This window comes from Phaethon lepturus, unplaced genomic scaffold (genome assembly GCF_000687285.1).
Source record: "Phaethon lepturus isolate BGI_N335 unplaced genomic scaffold, ASM68728v1 scaffold1916, whole genome shotgun sequence".
In the NCBI taxonomy this organism is placed as follows: domain Eukaryota; kingdom Metazoa; phylum Chordata; class Aves; order Phaethontiformes; family Phaethontidae; genus Phaethon; species Phaethon lepturus.
Genome location: NW_010548088.1, coordinates 3,505 through 14,157, shown reverse-complemented (window position 1 = coordinate 14,157; position 10,653 = coordinate 3,505). Strand labels below are relative to the sequence as shown.

Genomic DNA, 10,653 nt, shown 5'->3' with positions numbered 1-10,653 from the left:
CCGCCGCCCGCCGTGAAGCCCATTTCCGCTTCCTGGGGGGCCGCTCTACCCACCGCTCTCGATGCTCCTGAGTCCTCCACTGGGTCCCGCCTTGCCGCAGGCGAGCTGGGCTGCTGCGGGGCTCAGGCGCTACCGGAGGGGAGGAAAAGCGCCTGCCTGCACGGCGAGGCTTAGCAAGCAGCTGAGTTTAATAAACGCTTTTTTCGTTATGTTCTGAGGTGGGGCCTGCCCCGGTGGCGCTCCCGGTGGGTGCTGCAGGCCGCACCCAGTGGCCCTTCTCTGCCCTGAGGAGATCCACCCCGATGGGGCCAGGATGGTGGCTTCCACAGCGGCCCTGAGGGGACGGGCTGCGCTGGGGCTGGGCCGCAGCTGCCCTGAGGGCAAGGGGCCTGGCTGCTGACGAGCTGGCTGTCCCAGCTGTGATAGCAGGGGCCGGGGGGCGGCTGCTCCACTGGTAAGGGCCTTTGATTTGTTTCCCACAGGAGAGGCCTGCTGTCACTGCAGCTCTAAGCAAATCCTGCTCCCTTAGCGTGGACTGCAGCGGGAGCACACAGTCCAATGTTTGCTCTCAGTCCCTATACACCTCCTGTTACCTGCAGATGGGCCAGAAGCTCTGTGAGTGGGGACAACCTTACTGCACTCCAGGGTCCCACAAAAGCAGCATGTGCTTTTTTAGTCACAGCAGGACCTGGGTTTCCTTCCTTGCTCCCCCCAGCCTGAAGTTCAAGGGGGTTCAGTCCCTACTCAGAGTGTCAGCACAAGGGGTACATCACCTTAGCCCATGGCCCTGTGGGGACAAGAATACGTTGAGAAAGGCTGTTTCCAGCTCTAGCAGGGTGTGCTTGTCTTTTCCAGGACCAGGACAAGGATTTCCACAAGAGACAAAAGCAGTGATGGCTTTGGTCAGTGACCTGAACTGTGGCAAACAACATCCAATTTCCTGTTGGAGCAGGGCCAGAGGAGGCCACAAAAATGCTCAGAGGGATGGAACACATCTATGAGGACAGGTTGAGAGAGATGGACTTATCCTGGAGAAGAGGAGGCTCCAGGGAGACCTTATTGCAGCCTGCCAGTGCTTAAAGGGGGCCTATGAGAAAGATGGGGACAGGCTTGTTAGCAGGGCCTGTAGCGACAGGACAAGGGGGAACAGGTTAAAACTAAAAGAGGGTAGATTTAGACTAGATATGAGGAAGAAGTATTTCCCAATGAGAGTGGTGAAACCCTGACACGGGTTGCCCAGAGAGGTGGTAGATGCCCCATCCCTGGAAACATCCTGGGTCAGGTTGGACGTGGCTCTGAGCAACCTGGTCTAGCTGAAGATGTCCCTGCTTATTGCAGGGAGGTTGGATTAGATTACCTCAAAAGGTCCCTTCCAACCCTAATGATTCTATGATTCCCTCATGTAATATGCTCCTTTTATTTTCTAACTTAACAACAGCTTTAACGCACATAGCCCAGAAAAGCAGGTACATTCCCAGAGACTAACAGGCAGCAGAAAGCAGACGCAGGGCTGTGATCTAAAGGCAATTCTGTCCTTTTCAGGAACACGTGGAAAGTGTACCCAGTCATTCCCCCAGGAAGCCTAGTCCATTTTGATAACTCACCTCCAACAACCATCCCAAGCAATTGCTTCAAGAGCAGAGAGGATGAAAAAAATACTCTTTCAACAGAAGCATTACAAGTGTCTGCCCTTGATAAACAAGTTATTCCTTAAAACAAGCACCACCACCTGCTTTCTTTCAGTAAGTAAAAAAAAAAGACAGCTTTCAGGAGGTAGCCTCTGCATTTCATAACACAAACTCCATGGCATTCAGTCAGTTATTACAGATAAAGATCAGATCAAGACAGTTCAGACCTATCTCTAGGATCTAGTTAAGGGTTTATATTAACAGACTTTGAAACCAGCTCACTTAATCTGCAACCAAGCATATGGACCAAGCTTCAGAGGAGCTAAACTAAATACACTAACACACAGTGTAGCTTCAGAAGATTTATTTTCAGTCCTTAAAGTAGACTGGTGCTGCTTTTGCTCATAATTTTTCTCTTTTAATATTTTTTTTTATTTAAAAGTGCAGCCTTTGACAGGAACAATCAGCCTAGTAGAGTTAATCATCTGTATTTCCTTTAAAAAAATTATTTATTTAACCATGATTAAAAAAGGTTAAAAGCTGCCAAGAACATTTAAGAAAAGTAGGGAAATTTTGGAGCAAACATCTTGATTCCAGAAATTGTGCATGGAGCAAGAATCACCACAGTAACCAGAGCATGGATAGCGCAGTCCCAGCTACATCTGGATCCCAGCTCATACTCCACACTTACAGCCATTCTTATTTTGCAGATTTCAGGGCTTATCCATCAGGGAAATGTACCCAGTAGTCCCAGGGGACCAAGCTGAAACACATACAGGGAGGTCCGCAAAATCAGAGGGACAGAGCAGCTGCATGAGGACACATCCTCATCCACAACTGGTCTGGCAGGACTCACAGTTTAGTCACCCAGCTTCCTTCCACCTGAAGGTTTCATTTCCCCTGGGCCTTCCTGAGGAGCTGCACAGGCATAACAGCAGGCTTGCTTCTACACTCGATGGACAGGACAGACAACCACCCGTTCAAAGGTTATGCTCCCGATCGGATCCAAGTAGAGATTTATCAGGATGAGGGTCCCTAAAGTAGCTTCAACCATCCTCACTTGCGGTGGCTGATGTTGGACAGAGATCTGACTGCAGGGTGAACCCACAGAGCAGGCAGGAGCTGTCCCTGCAGTCAGCCATGCCCACCTCCAAGCTTAGAGGCCCTGCAGGCAGACCTCTGGGTCCATGCACCTTCCCACGTTCACCTAGCATGCGACTGGGCCACAGAGGTGGGAGCTTGACTGGTGTTTTGGTGAGGTCAGGAGGGGAAGAATTAGTCTGCGGTCAAGGAGCATAGGACTGAGTAGAGAAGGCACTTATTTCTTTGCACCCATGAAGCTGCTGTCAGGGGCTTTGCCAGAGAAGCGCTCAACACCTGGCAGCAAGGCGCTTTAGGAACCTGTTGTGACAAGCACGGCTCTGAACCCATACACTGGGAGGAAAATAGCTCCTCATCTGAGAAATACAGGAAGGGCAGAGGAAGGAGTAACATCACAGGATTTTTTTTTTTTTGGTCTCACATTACGCTTGGTGCTACAGCTTCTGTCTAACAAATCAAGTTGGCTAAGGGATGCAGCAGTAAGACATGAGGTGGGGGTCTCCAGCTTCCCTTGCTGTTCCTCTAAGGCAGGTTAGTTGAAAACTAGGACTGTCCACAGTAAAAAAGCACAGGTAACCTCTGTAACAGACCAGCAAAGCTAACAGTGCCAATTTTTCAGCCTGTCCTCTTCAAGGAAGGCTGGCTATGTCTCTCTCTGGAGGCGGACCAGAAGGTTTTGGGTTGCTTTCATTGGCTTTTCCTTCAAACATCATGACCCTGCAAAACACAACAGATAATACCAATGAAAAAAGCAGGTGCATCTTTACCCATCATTGGGGGTGGGATTATCTTACCTGCTGAAAAAACAGCATCCGATAATTAACAGAGGAGGGAAACCCAACAGAGGGCAGTGGTGCCAGCCTGGCAGGCAGCTTTGCTTTTCCAGCAGCTTCCAGGAGTGGGTTCCCAAAGCCTCTGCTGGTTTTCCTCTCCCAGCCCAGAGCATTAGCACGTTTTACTTAAACAGCCGCTTCCAAAATTCCCTGGGCACACACTGCATGCCAAGTACTCCTGATGCATAACAGCAAATACCATCCCTGGCCCACCTTGTGCATAACCACACAGCAGAACATTCAAAAGCCAACACCAAGCAAGCAACAGCAATTACAGCCAGGAAAGAGGGCAGAGACAAGGAGCAAGACACCGGCTAGAAGAATCTCAAGCATTTTGCAACCACCAGCATTGTCTTCCTCCCTGAGGACTGCAGCTATGCTGGGAATGCCAGCTGCCACGCTGGATCAAAGGACTGCACTGCTCTTGGGACAAGTTTTACATTTCTGCTCCTGCCCTAAAGAGTCCAACAGACAATGGGGTGTCTGTTAGCAAGAGAAGGGACCCATCTGTGAAAGCTGCTGCAGTTTGGAGAAAGTATGGAAGATACGGGACAGGCTGCAGGCTCAGCCCGCTTCTGTGGAGAAAGAAAGGTGGAACAGGGGTGTCAGAAGTCTGTGAGTGCTTGGAAGTGGAACATCCCAACATGCAGACACAGGGCACTCAGTGGGCAGAGGAGAGACTCATCGCCAGCAAGCACTTACTGGCTTAGACACACCATGTGAGAGGTGGGTGCAAGATCCTTCCTCCCAACCTGCCCTGAAAGCTGGCTGTGTTTCTAAAGCTGCCTCCAGAAAGAGGCAAGGGGGATGGAGAGGACCAGCTCCTGTTCATGGTGGTTACAGACACAAAAGCAGGGCCAGCCTCTGCGGCTGTGAAAGGAAAAGCCAGGCTTCAATGGGGAGGAGATGGAGCCAAGCAAGTGTTCGGAGCCATTTGTTACAGCAGGACTTTCAGAGCCCTGTCGAGAGGGCAGAGGGGGCCGTGGGAGGCTACTGCTGGCAGCCTGTACCACAGAAAACCTCTCACAGCACAAGCCAGCTGTTTCAAGCATGTGTCCTCTCTCTCCATCTGCTGCCAGTCTCTCCAGAATCAGGCAGGGAGGAAGCATCCTGTGGGAAATAGGAGCCAGCACTGCTGTTGTTGGCAGGACCATCATTCATGCTCAAGTCACCATTCACAGGGGAAGCCTGTATCCCCAAAGTCAGCAGGAGCCACAGGGAAGAGATGAGAAGGAGTCCTGCAGTGCCGAGTGCCTGCACACCCTCGGGAAAGGGGGAGAATCGCTCTGCACGGAGCACGTGGGAGGAAGCCCGTGCTAACACACCGCAGGCAGCTCCGCAGTGAGCACTCGCCGCTGCTCAGCCCAGACATGGGCTTTTACACCCTGTCATGTCTCTCTGCAAACTCCTCCTTCACAAAGGTCCTCATCGCCCCTCCACGAGCACCAAACATGCACAGCTCCACCTCTGCCAGGCAGAACAGCTTCTGCTTCCCGGCTCCCCCAACACGCCAGCTCACGACCTGCATCTCCCCCATTCCCTCCCAGGGACACTCACAGTTTAAGCACAGCGGAGCGTTTCCCAAGCATCACGTTGACGAAGTCCTGGTACGAGATGGTCTCGCTGACCCCTCCAGTCACCTCAGAGATCATCTTTTTCAGTTCCAGGTGGGTCTTTGGAGCCCCCATCTTCTCCATCATCCTTTTGACAGACATTAAATCTGCAAGAGCAAGGCAACTGGTGCTGTTGAGAGGTGACCACACTGAGCACAGACCAACCCTATGGACGTAGGCATGAGTTCCCACCTCAGACCACCTCTCCTGCAGACTCTGGGGCTGACAGCATTGAGCTGTTGCTGAAGGCCAAGAGAAGCCTTGGCAGTACAGCTTACTGCCCAGTACAGAGCATCACTTCCCATTTGTGCAGCTCAAAATAAAAGCAGCACTCACACAGAAGAGGGACAAGTGCTCCAGTGACACGTGGGGACACTGCTCGCTAGCTCAGAGTGTGGTGCCAAGAATCACAAGGATGGGGAGGAGGGAAGCAACGCTGGGGTTAAAGCCAGAAACAAACAGCGGGCGCCCCTGCCCATCGCCACAGGCCATTTCCTTCCATTGCTCTTGCTGCCTGCTGAGACCTGCAGCCCCTTCCCTCCCGGAAACGGCCGCGCAGCCCTGACTCTGGCCTCCTCCAGCTCCCCACAGGCTTTACTTCAGCTCGAGGACTGGTGGAGGAGGGGAGCGAGGCAGCAGCCTCCTGGAAGGGCACAGCATGTGAGTGCTTGCACTTCGGTGTCAGCTCCAGGCCTGCAGAAGCCTGGACCTTTATGTAACTGGTGCTTTCTAGGCCCAAACCAGGGCCGCTCAGCTGAGCCAGACTCACACCAAAGTCCCCTGTTTCCCTCCACTCCCCTCCCAGCAAAGAGCTTCTCTGCTCTAGAAGCGCTCATAGTTTTATACAGCTTCTGCCTCAAGCCAGGCAAAGACCAGGATTGTCCAAGCTCTGCAGCCTCCTGGCTCTGGAAATGCTAAGGATTGAAAAGGCAGCCTCAGTGGAGAAAAAAAGGAAGAAAACAAAAAAAAAAAGCATTTAGAGCAGAAAGAAGTGGAGGAGCTAAGCAGAGACTCAGGAGGAGAACAGGACCTAGAAGAGCTTAGATCTTGAGGCATGTAAGGAGACACTGAGGAAGCTGAGAGGCAGCAGCTGGAGAGCCAAGGAAGCCCCTGGCTGGCAATCAAGATCCAAGCAAGGCTGGACATAGCAGCAGCCCACAGTTTCTCCCCCTCAGCAACAAGAGTGCAGGGAAAAGCAGCAGATACAGCAGCAGACAGCACCTCAGCAGGCTGTTGCTCTTCCAGCACTCGCATCCCCGAGTCACTCACCAATCTCGCCTTGGTTGTTCAGGTCAAACTCCATGTACTTCTCTGGAAGAGACACAGAAGCAAATTAGCAGGATGCTAGAGCAGGAGGTGTGCAGGGCTTTGGAGCCCTGCCCTGCTTAGAGCAATGAAATGAAAGATTAGGGGATAAGATTGATATACTGCTGAATTCAAACAGTTCAGAGGGGAAGACCATCTCAAGACCTGGGGTTTTAGCACCTTATCTCAATTCCAGGGCTGTAGAGTTAAGTGCTCTTTAATTGTGGCTGCTTTTCATTTAAGCTGAAGGAAAACACTGGCATGAGAACAAGGTATCAGCTAGCCACAAGGTTTCCAGCCAGAAAAACAAAGCTCTGCAACAGCCTCCCAGAAGGAGTAGCAAGGAAAACAAAACACTGAGCACTCCCAAAATGAAGCTTGATCGGATTAGGAAGGGAATTAAATGACGTAGTTGCCTGCAATAGCAAGGGACAGACTCTACAGTCCTCCTAATGCTGCACTGCGCTCCCAGAGCAGCACCGGCCAGCAGAGATGCTCAAGGACCACATCAAGAGGGCGAAGCCAAGAGCATGCCTGGGAGCAGCTACACTGGAACAGACTGTTTGCCCTTCCAGCCTGCTGTCAAACATTGCTGAATCGGGCAACTCCAGCATCCTCAGAGAAAAGCAGAACCTGCTCAAGAAGGTCTGGTTAGCTTTGCAGGACAAAAACTGGCATGCCTTAACAGACAGAACACTGATTTGAGTTAGAAAAATCAGGATTTCAGTCCTGTGCTGCTTCTGACCTTTGGAGTGGCACACCTGTGTGCAACCTACCCACCTCCCCCTCTTTGCTAGCTGTTCCCCATTTAGACTTTAAGGTCTTCAGGCAAAGATTTGCCTGTCATACAGACCATACAGCTCCGCGCGCGACAGGGCCCCCCATCATCTCGGTTCTGCTAAATGAGAAGAGTGAGATGCCTGCTGCCACCATCCCTCCACACCGAGCTGGAGAAATCTCTACTTGCCCTGCAGTTAGCACTCACACCCCAGAACAGCCTCAGAGGACACAAATTAAGTGAGAGTTCCCAGTCTGCTCCTTTCCCCCAAGGAAAAAGACCTTCTGCCTCTGCTCCAGGGACACCAGCAAGCAGATAAGCACAAACAGAGAAGTGGCAGGCTAATTTAAGGAGCCAAAGAGAAGAGTGGATATTTCACACATTGGAGCCTTCCCAGGACCTGTGTTTCTGAAGGAAAGTGCTGGGTTAACTGGACTGATGGACCACTACAGGCAGGGAGGCAGAGGAATGGCTTGGCATGTCTTCACCTGCATCCCAGCTGGTGGATTACTGCTGTCATGAGCTGACCAGGACAGACCTACAGGAACACCACATGCAAACCAAAGCTGTTCATGCTTCAGGCAGGAATAAATGTCTCCCTTCAAACATTAAGCAACTGATCCTAGATGACATTTGGGATGTCACACACATGCTTAGGGGCCAAAGCAATGCTTGAAGTGGAACTGGCTCTCCCCACACTCTGCCCCACCGTAATGACCCTGTGCAAATGAACTGCCGCCTCCCTGGGTGGGGGTCAGGCACGCCAGCATGTGCTCGGGGACACAAATCCTGCTCTGCCATGTCCAGCACACGTTTTCTTTTCTTCTCAGCTGACACTTAGCCAAACACGCAGAAAACAGAGGCAGCTTTACATCATCATGCTCTGAGCCTCGGCTCGCACATTCATCTTTCCCTCCCATCCCAGCTGCAGGGATTTGGTGGGGCAAAATCACGCGTGGTCCCTGCCCTGAGAAAGGCATTTACACAAACACTGCGCAGGGGCTCCCCGGGCCTGGCTGGGGAGGGCAGCGGGAAGGACGGCAGAGAAGAAACACTCCCACCATCATCACACAATGAGCCGATTGTTGGAGGAGCTGGAGGAGGCATCAGAGAGTGGGACAGGCCACGGAGGCAAACTGAAGAGGCAGTGGAGGAGATGCCAAGGGCTCTCGTTACAGGGAATTCTGCGCCTGCGACCTACAGTTGCAATGTTTGAAGAGCCCCAATTGTGATGGCAAAAATAATGCGGGGCTGCAGCCAAAAGCCAAGGCCATACAAAAGGCAACAGAAAAAAAAAAGTCAGGGCACACAGGAGGCTCCTCTGTCCCCAGCACGGTAAAGGATCACAAAAACCTGGCCAGATTCTTCCACGCTGGATTGCAAAGCCAAAACTCAAAGGGAAATAGCAGACAATGCCTCAAATGGAAGCAACATCAGGCTTTATTTGCTTAGAGCCAGGCTGAGGCCAAAGCTTGAGGGCAATGTGATGCAGAAAGCATGTTTTCTCAACTGCCTTCAACCATTGCTTGGAAAGAAAGTGGATGCACCCAGAACAGCCCTGCCAAATCTCATCCTGTAATCACTTTGGGGACAAGCTCCAGAGGACCCCAGGCTTCTGAGCTCTCTATCCCCCATACGAACAAACAGCCCAAACCTAAGATCCAGATTTGCTGACCCACTGGAGTCAGCCTTTGGCCAGGACTAGAGGCACATTACTGCTGTTGCCTCTGGTATTAAGGGGCTCAGGAAGGACCAGATCCGACTGAAGAAACTTTTGGGGAGAGAAAGTCCCCAACTCCTTCACAAAGCAGCTGAGACCTCTGCTCTGTGGGAAAAGGTCCTCCTACTCACTGCAAAAAGAAAAAGAGTACAGCTACTGCATTGTCCATTATACCAGCTAGCTTGTCTAGGTATCTAGACAGAAACTGTCCTCCTTTGCTGCTCCCTGGGGTTTTGCCCACGCAGCAGGTTTTGCAGTAATAGCAGCCACCAGGCAGGATGTCTGCAGGGTGACATGTCCCTGCCCTGCGAGAGAAAGTGGGGGAAGCGAAAAGGCTTATGTGGGAAAACCACCTCTCTGGAGAGTTTCACCGAGTCTGACAAGCAAGGGGGAGGCATCCATCCCAGCTCAGTCACTTGTATTCGGCAGAGAGTCTCAGGCTGGTAAGATCAATGTGCTGAGGAAAACAATCTGTTCAGAGCAAATAGTCAGGCTGAAAGGACAGGGCAACCCTCCAGTTCTCACCTTTGAACACTGCCAACTTCTCCTCCAGATCTTCTTCATCACTGAACTTTGGGTCACACAGAAATTCCTAAAACAGAAAAAAACCCAGTATCCCCAAGGTTAAAGATGCAAAGGAAAACACCCTAGAGGGCATGTACGAATGCAGCGTTACCCAGAAGACCTACGCAATTCCCAGAGCGCCACATCTGAGCAACAGTCCCAGGAGGCTTGAAAATAGGTTGAATCCCTCCACACCTTGTCATTAACATTCCAGTGTGAGGCGAATACCTCTGGTGTCTCTGATTTCCCACCAACAGCTTGAGGGAGGATTGGACCCCATGTGCCTTTGGAATAACTGCATGAAACCCCCTCTTCTTGCTCACCCAAGGTTTCAGCTCCCCACATATCTGCTTAAGCACACATAGCACATGGATGAGGCACCTATTCCCAGCAAGGGCTCCTATTCCTTACAAAAAGCACTCTGATCTCAGAGATTTCAAACTCATGGTAACGCTGAGGGCTAGCAATCAGAACAGGCAAAGTTTGCAGAACATCACACACCAAGGACGGACAGCTATCTTGGTGGAAGGAACAGGCTCACACTCTCTCAAACTGCCTATTCATTTTACCCTGCTCAGGCTGGAGAGGAAATCCTGGGTCAGATCTGGTCACTCGTCCCTACCCCACCTCAAAAACCTCCAGGTACCAGAGAGAACAGACCACAACTTGCCCAGCCAGCTCCACCGCTACGCCCTGCCAGCAACACCCCCCGCGGCTGTGAGCAGCGGGGTCTGGCTCCTGCCTCTGCCCTCCCACCCCGCCTCGCTCCAGCGGGCCCGGCACAGCTCAGTGACTCGATCTGTGCTCAGCAACACCAGCGCATTCTTTGGTGCGGAAATCATTAACATCTGCGCAGCTTGTGCGCTGCCTGTCCAGGATGAAACCCATGGGGTTAGAGTGGGTAGAGGGCTGAGGCTGTTCCCTGCTCTGGGCACGTGCTCCCCACCACCGTCAGCCATGCTCACAAGGAAGGCAGGAGTGGGTCCCCAAGAGAGTAGGGCCTCCAGCACTGGTGGTACTGGGGCAGCATCATTTGTGATTCATGAGACACCCACCCTCCCCCCAAAAGAAGCCCCGTCTGCAGACACCAGGACCGCAGGAGGGCCCCACA

General features: G+C 52.1%; 1 protein-coding gene across 1 annotated transcript; it reads right to left on the bottom strand.

Annotated features, from left to right (window-relative positions):
- Positions 1 to 3,131: 3,131 nt before the first annotated feature.
- Positions 3,132 to 9,566, bottom strand: AIF1L (allograft inflammatory factor 1-like). Its single transcript, XM_010289830.1, has 4 exons — positions 9,504 to 9,566; positions 6,445 to 6,486; positions 5,120 to 5,282; positions 3,132 to 3,446 (listed from the first exon to the last, which is right to left on the bottom strand). The coding sequence occupies exons 2-4, from the start codon at positions 6,476 to 6,478 to the stop codon at positions 3,359 to 3,361; spliced, it is 285 nt and encodes a 94-aa protein (XP_010288132.1). The 5' UTR covers positions 6,479 to 6,486; positions 9,504 to 9,566; the 3' UTR covers positions 3,132 to 3,358.
- Positions 9,567 to 10,653: the final 1,087 nt, after the last annotated feature.